We start from the raw sequence: 12,919 nt of genomic DNA, 5'->3' as shown, positions 1-12,919 counted from the left end.
GACACACCTTGGCAGGGAGGGACCTTTAGACAGGGACAAACCCCGCCGGGGTATAAAATAACAATAGTTGTCATTACCGGTGGACCTGTACATCGAGGCCCTATTACCGGAGCAAAGAAAAGCTTATCGGAGTACAAGCACATGGTGAATGCTCTAGGGATAGAGGAACGTTGTAATACCTCGTATTTTTATACGTATATTATTTAATATAAGTATTTTGAGAAGTATTTAATTGAATTTAAATGTTTTATTTAAACTATTTTAGTTATTTATTTTAATAAGTTGGAAATATTTTATAAAAGGAAAGTTTATTTAATTAATTATTTTAATTAAGTTGGGGTTTAATTTAGGAAAGTTTATTTTAGTAAAGTTTTATTAGGGATGGGATTAGGAAAATTAAAAAGGGAAAATTTAGGGAGAAGGGTCTTAGAGAAGGGGTATAAATATCCCACATATGACGCAAATCAAACTTTACCCAGAGTGGAGAAAACCCAAGGTAAACTTCTCTCTCCTTTTTCCTTATTTTCTTTCTTTTTTTTTTCTTTCTCCTTTTTCCCCTTCCCCTTCTTTTTTTTTTCGGCCACCCCCACCACCACTGCCATCCACCGACAGCAAGTGGCTGCCGCCGCCAGCAGCGTCAGCCGCCGGCAGCAGGCGGCCACAGGCGCTGGCACCCGGCGTGGTGGCTGCCACCACCTCCTTCCTCCCTCTTTTTCGAATAAAAAAAAATTAATTTTTGTTTTAAAAATAAATTTAATCCTAGATCTAAATATTAATTGTGGGTTTTGTGATTTGATTTTGATGTGTGATTGTAAGTATTATGTTAATTAATTTTAAGATTATGTTTTTTAATTAAAAAACCCCAATTTTTGAAACCCTAGGTTCTTGATTTATTAATTATTGAAGGATTATGATATATAATGGTGTAAACCTTTGATTAAAGTGTTTTAAGACTAAATTACAGCAAGATTTAAAAAATAAAGTGCTGGACTTTTTGGTAAAGCATTAAAAAATCAAGTTTCTTTAAGGAATTTTAATTACCCATTAATTGAGATTGAATTATGATGTTTTAAATATAATTTCAGCTTATTTTAAATAAATTATGAGGGGTTTTATAATAGCATATATTGCTGGAAATTTGTGCAGAGTGGGTTTTAATATTCTTTTATGATTTTAAATTGTAGGAGACTTTAAAGTGAGTGATTTCTATTAATTGTGGCGATATTAAGATCGTATTCAAGGTACGTTCGCGTACTTAGCATAATTATGTTGATGTAGTAGCATGCTAAATGTGTCTGATTGATTACAAATAGTATCATGCTAGGTTTGGATTGGAAATTATGATTTGGATGTTATTAGTGAATGGATTGTGAGGCATGATTCATTTGTGATGGATTGTTGATTGGAAAATAATAGCTTGGAATATTATTTATGAGCCACATATTTATTTATGGCATGATAGAGAGCATGTTTAATTAAACTAAATGTTTAATTTGGTTTGGAATATTGAAAAGGAAATTATTTATGGTTCATATAAGTTTTATTGATGCTATAAGCATGAGGAAAGGAGCTATATAAGTGTCTATGTACACGAGGAATAAATTGTATGTTAGTGCCTTAGTGCACTTAAGGTGTTTTTAACACCGAGGGATAGGATTTGTGGCGCTTTATGCGTTTAAGGTGTTATTGGCACCGAGGTAGAATTAAAAAGGGTTCAACATTAAATATTATGTGGTCACTAATTTTCAAGAATTAAATTAATATATTTGATTGTTTGAATTATTATTGTTGATTGAATGATTATGGTTTGTGAGTCATCACCAAGTTTAATAATCGGTAAATAACGTAAAGTGGAAGATATTAGCACCAACACTCTTGGAACATATATACCTTGAGTATGAACATATGGGGGGAGTTATGGGGTTTTATATTTAACCATAACTTCTAATGGAGTACAGGACGCTGTATATTCCTTTTTATTATTATTATGCGCAGGAATTCCGCCACCTATGTGTGGTTTTGATGCTGGCACGGTTAGCTCCTGTGTCAGTAACCTCAATTTATTGGGGGAGGCTAGGGGGAAACCCGTCGATGCGTAATCAATGCTAAATAAATTATTTAGTGTCTAGTGAGAATTTTTATTGAATGTTGTATGCTTGAAAAACAGGTGCAACAAGGTAAGCCGTGTGTTGATAGGGAATTGTATGCTAGTGTGTTATTTACGCCTATGTACTCAGCTTTGCTGATTGTGTGTTTTGTGTGTTTGTTGTCCTTGTCTTTATCTTGGCCCTATGATGACCCATTTATAATGGAGAGTAGTGGAAATAGGTAGAGATAAGCTTTTCAAGTGTTGAAGCATATTCATGAATGAGCATGAGTGAAGAGCGTATTATGCTAGTTTTCATAAGTATATGATGTGGTTACTGCTTTAATTATTTATGATAATATTACTATGCGTAACTAACAAAAGGATTTTAAATTTGGTTTGGTTTTAATAAGGGCTTATAATGGTTCCAAGTTGTAGGTTGATTTTATTTCACATCGTTTGACTTTGGTTTGACTTTATTTTCGTTGATTGACTTTTTAAGTTGACTTGTTTTGAAAGGGTTAGGAAAATTAGTCTTCCGCTGTGTGTCTTTGATAGTTGCCTTAGCCGTTATCACGGTGGCGGTAATGTCTTAGATATTCCTAATTAAAGTTTTAAACAGGGCAAAACAGGTATTTTAAAAGAAAGGAATTTCTAGGGTGTTACAAACGTCCTCGACCTTCCACAATACCGTCAGTGTGTTTTTCCGAGGCTGACGTCAGAGAATTGTTTTTCCCCATGACCACCCATTAGTGTTGATACTTACGGTTAACGGGTGTGACATCAAGCGAGCACTAGTTGATGGAGGAAGCTCCGCCAACTTCCTATTTGCAAAGACGTTCGATGACATGATGATAGGCAGACAGTATTTGACGCAGGTCCTGTACCCTATTATCGGTTTTAATGTTCTACAGTCAGGCCTAAAGAAAGCATTGCTTTATAAGTTCGAGTTGGTGAAGGTTTCGAAGCTTGAGATATCATGACAAAGTTCTTAATAATTGATGTATCATCCACACACGACTTGGCGATGGAAAATTTTAATACACAGCTAATAACGGTACCTTACCCCTTGCTTGGGGGAGAAACCACTGAAGTAGAGCTGCAGCCGGGGGTTCCAGGTCGGGTAGTGTGAGTGGGGTCTGATATGGAAGTCGACACACGATGCCATTTGGTTGAGCTCTTACGGGAGAATGCAGATGTGTTTGCCTTTTCGGCGGACGAGATGCCAGGAATTCATCCCGATGTTATGGTGCATAAGCTAAATGTAGATAGGCAAGCACGACCAGTTAGGCAGAAAAATCGGAACTTCTCGACAGAAAAAATTAAAGCTATACAAGCTGAGTTCAATAAATTGCTAGCGGAAGGGTTTATAGAGCCTTGCATGTATCCTGAGTGGTTAGCAAATGTAGTCATGGTAAAAAATCCGTTAAGAAAATGGAGGATGTGTGTGGATTTTACGGACTTGAATAAGGCTTTCCCAAAGGATTGCTATCCATTGCCCAGGATAGATAGACTGGTAGATTCCACTTCAGGGCATGCCTTATTGAGCTTCATGGATGCCTTTTCGGGGTATCATTAAGTCAGTTTATATGAGCCGAAAGCAGCATTCATTACCGATGCTGGGGTGTACTGCTATCGAGCGATGTCGTTTGGACTGCGAAACACGAGCGTTACATACCAGAAACTCATTGATAAGGTATTTGCAAACTAGCAGGGAAGAAACGTAGAGGTATATGTAGATGACTCGATTGTAAAAAGCTGACTGGCCACTGACCATATTGCAGATCTAAGGGAAACCTTTGAAACCCTCCGACATCACCGAATGAAGTTGAATATAGAGAAATGCATCTTTGGAAATCGGTTAGGGAAATTTTTGGGTTTTATGGTCAGCGAAAGGGGAATAAATGCAAATCCTGATAAGGTTGAGGCCATCCTTAGTTTACCACAGCCGAAATCGATAAAAGACATACAAAAGCTTACCGGTCGAATGGCGGCACTGACAAGGTTTATTAGCAAGTCTGCTGATAAGGCCTTACCATTCTTTATAGTGCTACGGCAAAACAAAATATTTGTATGGGGGAAGGAACAGGCAAAAGTGCTGGAGGTAGTGAAAAACCATCTAAGATCGTTACCGACAATAGCTAGGCCAGAAAAAGGGGAGAACCTGTAGTTGTATATCTCCGCATCCCCAAAGACGGTAGCGGCTATGTTGTTAGTAGAACGGAAGAAAGTGCAAATGCCTATTTACTTTGTGAGTCACGTTTTGAATGCTACAGAAAGATGGTATCCTTTGATAGAAAAAATCGTGTATGCAATGGTCATAGCGGCGTGGAAGCTACGGTCGTACTTTGACGCACACACGATTGAAATTCTAACGAATCATCCATTAGAGAAGTCCCTCCAGAAGATGGAGACCTCTGGGCACTTGCTTAAATGGGCGATAGAGTTATTAGAATACGCGATAATATATAAGCCAAGAGTTTCAATAAAGGCTCAGGCCTTATCTGATTTTATTGTTGAAACATCTTACACAGAAGAAGAAGATGTCGGATTATGGAAGGTCTCATTTAACGGCTCCGTAGAGTCGACAGGTTCAGGGGCCAGTATAATTACGATTTCTCCACAAGGGGATGTGTTCGAGTACGCTATCAAATTCAAATTCAAAGCCTCTAATAGCGAGGTTGAGTATGAAGTAGCTTTGGCAGGAGTGCAGTTATGTATAGCCGGGGAGGCAAAGAGAATTGAACTGTCAACAGATTCGCAGTTAGTTGCAATCCAGTTTAGCGGTGAGTACGAAGCTCGAGAGCAAACAAAGATCGCTTACTTGGCCAAGTTGAAAGCTATAGCGGCCAAACTGGATTACATTGAAATCAATTTGGTTCCGCGTGCCCAGAATGCACAGGCAGACGCCTTGATAAAATTAGCAAGCTCAAGCTTCAATGATTTAGAACGCACTGTAATGGTTGAGATTTTGGACCATAAAAGCATTGATAAAGGAACTCCAAAAGAGGTTAACTGTGTTGATGGAGGCCAAGAATAGTATGATGATATATTGGCCTATAAGTTGTATGACGTTATTTCTCCGACAAAGTTGAAGCACAAAAAGTCAAGAAGGATAGCGTTTGGTTCGTCATGTTCCGTGGAATGCTGTACAAACGGGGCTTTTCCCTGCCATTGCGAAGATGTATAACGACATATGAGTCTTCCAGGCTTGTAGAAGAAATTCACGAGGACGATTGTGGGAATCACATGGGTGGTTGGTCAATGTCCCTTGCAGTAATGAAAAGAGGATATTACTGGTCGACAATGAATGCAGATACACTAGCCTATGCCAAGAAGTGTGATAAATGCCAGAAGTTTGGGCTGGCAATAAATCAGCCACCAAACGACTTAACACCTATTCTCAATCCAATTCCTTTTGCGCAATGGGGAATGGATATTGTCGGGTCTTTCACATTGGCCACAGGGGGACGCATGTTCTTAATAGTGGGCATAGATTATTTCACAAAATGGATAGAAGCCGAGCCTATGGCTAAGATAACGGCAAACGAAGTAAAGAAGTTTATCTGGAAAAACATATTCACACGTTTCGGCCTGCCGATAGCTATGGTTTTCGATAACAGTTCCCATTTTGACTGTAGTCCATTTAAAGACTTCCTTAGCATATACAAGGTCAAGTTTGCCTATACAGCGGTGTGTCATCCGCAATCAAACGGTCAAGCGGAAGCAGCTAATAAACAGATTTTGAATGCTTTGAAAAAGAAGATCGAAGATGCAAAAGGATTATGGGCTGATCTGGTGCTCGAAATATTGTGGGCCAATAGGACAACAACAAAAGAAACCACAGGGGAGTCACCTTTCAACCTTGCTTTCGGCTCATAATCGAATGAGTCAGGCATACAACAAGCGAGTTAATTACCGGCCTCTAAAAGACGGTGATTTGGTTTTACGAAGAACCGTAGCAATGGGTAAGGGAAACATAGATGGGAAATTTACCGCAAATTGGGAAGGCCCATATCAAATATATAAAACTCTCTGAAAAGGGTCATATCGGCTAATGACTTTAGAGGGGATACCGTTAAAGAATGTATGGAATGTCAGCATTCTTAAGAAGTATTATGTTTAGTGTTTATTTTTTAAATGTGTTAGGCATTGCATATTTATTCTTGGCATGACATGTGGTCATATGTTTGGTAACTCATTTTGTAATATTTTATTTGGCTGAAGCCGTTAATAAAAGTAATTAACGACCTATAATCTAATCATGGAACCCCCCTCCCCCCCTTTTTCGACATGAGCGTGTGAACAGTCTAGCGTTCGTCATCAGCCTTCTTCACCTTTGTCTCAGCCTGGTCTGCATACCTCTGATAATACTTGTACATGTGCACGACCTCCACGGTCGAGTTGACAGTCTAAAAAATAAAAAAAATTACATAAAATGAGTTAAATGCATACGAGTAGATAAAAAATATATATATGTATAATAACATATAAAGGGAGGAGCAAAAGAGAAAAGCAAAGTCTTACTTTGAGTAAGTCATTCATCATCTGCCCACAAGGAGCAGCTAGCCGATCAACAGGCCTGTCAGCCAGAGTTGCCAAGTCCTTTAGCATCCTCCATCCCATACTTCCCCCAGAACCAGGATCATCATAGATGACAGACTCTCCATGATTGACGTTAATGCGAGGATGCCAAGGCTCGCCAGCATTTCTAACAGGAACCAACAGCTCCTTACGCACCTTGTCAGGAAGCTTCACATAGGGGATCTCGATGTAATCACCAGTCATTACTGGGATGAAAGCATTCTGACTGTTATCGCCAAACCATCTTGTTACCGTTGAGTGCCTCTCTATGGATGCGGCCCTGTCGGCACCGGTAGTAGGTTGGCTGTGAAGGATAATGTTCAACTTCTTTTAAACAGTTGGCCGCACATCCTCTTCATCTAAGTCAATAAGGTTTAAGCTGTCGACGGTAACATCCTTGGGTTGCGCTGATTGCTGAACTTGCAGCTGTGCTGCTTGTTAATCATCGGCCTTTTTCTGTTTCTTCGCTAGCTCTCGGTCACTGACCTCGCTGGTTCGTTTGGAGCCGGCACTGAGAGAACCCCCCTCTTAAGGGGAAGGGTCTTAAAACGAGTTCTGCCTTGTTCGGGAGCCATATCTTGTTTTCTTCTTATCTTTCCCTATGAAGCTCTAGTGGCGAAGACAGGTAAAGTGTCAAAGGACTCTTTTGGCTTTGGAGGGCACTGATATTTGACTCTACCGTCAGGGTTTAGTCCCAATCGAGCGAAGTCTAGCTTGTTAATTCTTAAAATACCAACCACCTAATAGCACAATTACATAGTCTGATGTACAAAACTTGTAGGTAGCACGAAAGAAAAAGTGCAGGTATAGGAAATTGCAAATGACAGAACAAAAGTAGCTAAACAGTCAAGATATATTAAAGAAATATGACGGTATGAAAAAGTCCATACCAAATTCATCGGTATGACAGAGACCGACGTGAGAAAGAGGGGCGTTGCCTAGAATATTCTAATGTAATTACAGTGGGGCAGCCACACCCTAGGAACAGCCTTATTTTTCTTATCGGCACCAACATATTTACAGGTAAAACCACCTAAAAGCTTTTTCCTCTCGTTTAGCTAATTTTCTAGACTTAATGGTATCAAACATACTGTGAGGAGGGTAGAAAGCCCTACAAACTTTATAATCATTAGGCAAACTCATAAAATAGAACTCCTTCTGCCATTTGTTGCAACTGGTCAATTTCGGCCAAATTGTACATTTACCAGGAGCTGTATACAGTGACCACCATCCCGGTGAATGGCTATCTTTCTTTATCCAGTGCAACTGTCGAAACAAGTTTAAGGTAAGGGGGAAGTCCATAAAAATCATAACCCAAACAAGGGAGACCATATTCCAGATTGTTGGTGGAGTTAGCTGTGTAACAAATACGTTCCAGGCCCCGAATATTTTTTTCAATATAATGATGTAGAGGAAACCGTAAGCCAAACTCGAAATACTTGGCATAAACAACTATGTGGCCAGGAGGACAGTCTAACGCAGTTTGCCCTTTTCCAAGTAGCCTGAGCTCGTAACCGTCAGGGAGCCCGTAGAAGCACTTCCCATGACGACAATATTCCTTCTCGGTAGCCAACTTAAGCCAATCCGGATCGACAGCGGTATCCACCACTTTGTAATCATTTGGCACAAATAAGGGTTGTCGGTATTTGGAGTCATCTTGCTCAGAGTCATAACCTTCATCAACTTTCACTTCCTCTGCAACCTGAGCGGTGATATCAAAGTCAACCCTAATCTCTTTGTCAGTCTCCTCCTCATCTTCACCCTCATTTTCGTCTCCTTATTCCTCCACCCCACCTTTGTATTCTACCTCTTCTCCCACTTCTTCTTCTACGTCCTCTTCCATATCTTCATCTTCAACTTCCTCTTTCGTTGGACGCGTTTCCCCAATACTTCTCTCAACAAACTCGACATCATCATCTCTAACATCTGATACCGGCTCTTCTGGCTCTGTTATCGGTTCTTTGCCAGGATGCCTACTGCCTTCCCGACTTTGGCCTGAGGTTGATAACTGGTACGCTTAGTTCTCGGCATTCCGGTGCTTTTAACACCTATTCTGCCGAGATTAGTACCATATTGATTAAATAATTTTGGATCTGACTTTAAATGATAACGAACACTTAAAGGCTCAACGTCAATAATCTCTACGTCCTCTAAAATATCGGGATTATCAGGACATAAAGCTTTCTCGGTATCGGCTAGAAACTTATGCCGAAAATATGCTTCCTGTTGTTGTGCTGAGGAGAATGGTGAAAAAGGGGCAGCCCCATCAGCTTTCTCCACATTTGAATGCATTCCAGAACCAGACATTGATATTTAAACGCAAAAACGGCTAACACTACTAAAAAACAAGTGTCAACGAAAAACATAAATAAAAGTTAGGGTTTTTTTACCTCTTGAAGATCCGACTCCTGAAGTTGGGCAAGATAACACACACCAGTACTCAGATTAACAAGAATGGCCAAGTTCTGCGAACGCTGGAGTAATTTGCTACAAATCTGAACCTTTCACTCACAGAATCGAGTTTAGCGCTGGAGAATTTTTTGGCGAAATTTTTTAGGCAAGTAAATTTTAGTGAAGTGTGCATTGCTAAGTATTTATATTATCAATAATAGTGGTGGTTGATGTGACATTAATTGCATGTAATCCAACGGATGGGATAAAACGCCTTTTCGCTAACTCACGCTGGATTTCCGACACGTGCCCCACTAATTTCAATTTTTTCTCGCCCATTTGTTAATCTATGTCTTAAGCCACATTCCGGTGGATTGAGAATGGTAACAAATAACATTTTTAATCTCGGCTATTAATTTTTAATAGAGCAAATAATATCTTTTACTTAGCTCACTGTGGGGGCAAATCAAATATTTTTTTTAATCTCGGCCATTAATTTTTAATTGAGAAAATAATATTTTTTACTTTGCTCATTGTGGGGGAAATCAGAGATTTTTTAATCTCGGTCATTAATTTTTAATTGAGCAAATAATATTTTTTACTTTGCTCACTTTGGGGGCAAAACAAAGATTTTTTTTTTAATCTCAACCATTAATTTTTAATTGACAAATAATATCTTTTACTTTGCTCACTATGGGGGCAAATCAGAGATTTTTTTAATCTCGGCCATTAATTTTTAATTGAGCAAGTAATATCTTTTACTTTGCTCACTGTGGGAGCAAATTAGAGATTTTTTAATCTTGGTCATTAATTTTTAATTGAGCAAATAATATTTTTTACTTTGCTCACTTTGGGGGCAAAGCAGAGATTTTTTAATCTCGGTCATTAATTTTTAATTGAGCAAATAATATTTTTTACTTTGCTCACTTTGGGGGCAAAGCAGAGATTTTTTAATCTCGGTCATTAATTTTTAATTGAGCGAATAATATTTTTTACTTTGCTCACTTTTGGGGCAAATCAGAGATTTTTTAATCAAAATAATAAATAATAATAAAAAAACCTCGGTTCACGGCACGTTAATGACTAATGTCGTATGTAGCTCACAAGTGAGAACGTCAGTTTCACAGACATCCTCACTTGGGGGACTAGTTGTATGGGATAGTGCCGACACCGTTAAGGACTAGTCTTGGCCACGTGGAGAGTTGCTAACGACCATGTAGGCACCTGTTGTCCATAAAGTTAATTGCCACCTATGTCGATAGGTGGCACCAGCTTGTTTATCTTTCTATAAATACCCAAGCATGTATCACTATTGAGGTACAATTTTTCTTTCTCTCTCTCTCTAGAAATACTTTTTTTTTTATCATTTTCATTCCTCCTTCTCATCAGATTACTAACTTTAGCATCAGAGCGGTTATTCCCGGATAATCCCCCGGGTTAGCTAAGTTGTGCTGACTGTGAAGGTGCTCAATTAGACGGTAAACCTGTACAGACCCAGGACTCACGATACCGGAATTTCCCGGAACAATATCATTGACTAATTTTCAAGTTTTAAAAGTCAAATATTATTATACTTTGTACTCCGTATTATTTAGTTTTTAAATATACCATTTTCTTTTTCACGTTTTTCTATTTATAAGAACATCGATAAATATTGTAACTAATTATAAAAGCTATATATTAATGATTTTACTATGGTCACACGTCCATGTTTTCGTCAGGCCAGCGGGTTTTTGATATCCTCTAGTGGCTGGCTGATATCCTCTAATTGGTTATATGATATTATGGCTAGATGATATCCTCTATTGGTTATATGATATAATGGCTGGATGGTATCCTCTATTAGCTATATGATATCATTAATAATTGTATTTATGATATCCTTTATTGGCTGGATGATATCCTCTATTGCCTATATGATATCATAGTTGGATGCTATCCTCTATTGGCTATATAATATCATTAATAATTGTGTCGATCGATCTATGATATCTTTTATTGGCTGGATGATATCCTCTATTGGCTATATGATGATATCATTTATATTGTGTCTCCTGTATCATCTATAGGTTGGACGATATCCTTATATGGCTATATGGTGATATCCTCTAACAAAGTGTAGTATCCTCTACCAAAGATAAATTGTAAACATCCATTATCAAATACTACATATCTGATAACAAACAATACATATCTTACAACAAAATTGTATGTATCCTCTATTAAATAACATATATCCTTCAACAAGTTGTACATATCGTCTATTAAATAATACATATTCTGAGAAAATATTAGATATCATATATACTTGACGCACAAATTGTTTAATGCGGCTTGTCGCACCCAATACCTTCTCATATGTAAATAGTTTCACGACCGGAAGTCGCATATATAGTCACCTTAAGAATTTGATAGATCATACATAATACGTACATGCTAATACTAATAATATTCCTTTGTCTTATTAGTTTTATTCAAAAGATTTGAAAATCGAATCTAAAAAATTTCCATGATGATTAGGCTTTCAAATTGTACGGAATTATAACGTAATGTGTGAAATAGGGCCGGAATATTGATTAATATAACTAGAAGCATGAGATCTAGTCATGTGCGACGAAATAATGTGTTGACAAAGACTTGATTAATTAAATAATGTGAACGATTTGGCTATGATTAATTGTTATGTGATAATAAACTGGACGGAATATGAAGGTGGATGATAGTTGTAAAAGTGGGACGTCAAGAGAGGATATGAAACAGCAGAATTAAGCTAGTTAAGTTGGTATACCTTTTACATGTGAAAAAAGAGTATTTAATACAATGTTAAAAACTGAAAATTTTATAGTGGTCGTTAAAAACATGTATACCCTAAGATCTGAGCTTCCCTAGTGTTACTACTGCAAGGATGAAACAGTCTACACAGTTTAATTAAACACCAATTTTCCACTAATTATTGCAGGTGATCTAGGTTTTTTAGTGCTTTTTTTGGAAATATTTGATGAAATAGTGAAGATTTATTTTATTTATTTATTTTTTTATTTTCTATTTATGATTATAAACAAATGATCGATTATTACTCCCTCTGTTTCGTAATAATTCAACAGTTTGACTTTTGCACTATTCATAATGTTACTTTGACTGTACTTTTTACGAATATATAAAAAACATATGTTGCCATGTAAAATACTTTTGAATTAGCCTTTTAAGTATATTTTCGTAATATTCCGTATTGATGTTTCATATTTCTTTATAATATATAATTACAAATATTAATGGTCAAAAAAGTTGTACATTGATATATGTGGCATTTAACACAAACTATTGGGTGCGGGCACCCGCACCCAAGTGTTTGTGCGGGCAAGCTAATTTCCCCTTCAAACACAATTGAAACTTTACCATTTATTTCAATTATAAAAGAAAACTGAGATTTTAGGGCTCACAATTCACAGAATAACATCATAATGCTTGAATCAGCCAACCAAATCGAAGAAAATCATTTATTTTTTGATTGAATCGAAGATGACGATGGCGACGAAGACGGAGACGGAGACGAAGGTGAAGCGTTTATGCTTGCTGATGGTTGGTGGCTGGTGGTGATGCGATTTGCGGCTAATGGTGGATGGTGGTTGGTGGTGATGCGATCTACGGCTGGTGGTTGCGATTTGCCGGTTGATTTTGCTGGTGGTGGTACTGCGATGTTGGAGATGGCGGTGTGAGGTTAGGGTCATGGGTTAGGGCGGTGGGTGGTTGGGTTGTAGCGTAAGGTTAGGGTGGTGGCTGGTTGGATGTGGCGTGAGCTTTGGGTCGTGAGGTTAGGGTGAGTGAGGTTATGGTGAGTGATGTACTGTTATGGCATGC

At 38.0% G+C, this 12,919-nt stretch overlaps 2 protein-coding genes across 2 annotated transcripts; both read left to right on the top strand.

Moving 5' to 3' along the window:
• Positions 1 to 3,908: 3,908 nt before the first annotated feature.
• Positions 3,909 to 4,256, top strand: LOC145588790 (putative mitochondrial protein AtMg00860). Its single transcript, XM_081645394.1, has one exon. The coding sequence runs from the start codon at positions 3,909 to 3,911 to the stop codon at positions 4,254 to 4,256; it is 348 nt and encodes a 115-aa protein (XP_081501520.1).
• A 144-nt stretch (positions 4,257 to 4,400) lies between these two features.
• On the top strand, positions 4,401 to 5,126 carry LOC145588788 (uncharacterized). The gene has a single exon (XM_081645393.1). The coding sequence runs from the start codon at positions 4,401 to 4,403 to the stop codon at positions 5,124 to 5,126; it is 726 nt and encodes a 241-aa protein (XP_081501519.1).
• Positions 5,127 to 12,919: the final 7,793 nt, after the last annotated feature.

Source organism: Chenopodium album, chromosome 17 (assembly GCF_948465745.1).
Source record: "Chenopodium album chromosome 17, dcCheAlbu1.1, whole genome shotgun sequence".
Classification (NCBI taxonomy): domain Eukaryota; kingdom Viridiplantae; phylum Streptophyta; class Magnoliopsida; order Caryophyllales; family Amaranthaceae; genus Chenopodium; species Chenopodium album.
The sequence above is the reverse complement of the archived record's forward strand: the minus strand, read 5'-3'. Positions and strand labels throughout refer to the sequence as shown.

Coding starts and splice junctions, on each gene's coding strand:
- LOC145588788 (XM_081645393.1), top strand. CDS start 4,401: ATGGTCATAGCGGCGTGGAAGCTACGGTCGTACTTTGACGCACACACG.
- LOC145588790 (XM_081645394.1), top strand. CDS start 3,909: ATGAAGTTGAATATAGAGAAATGCATCTTTGGAAATCGGTTAGGGAAA.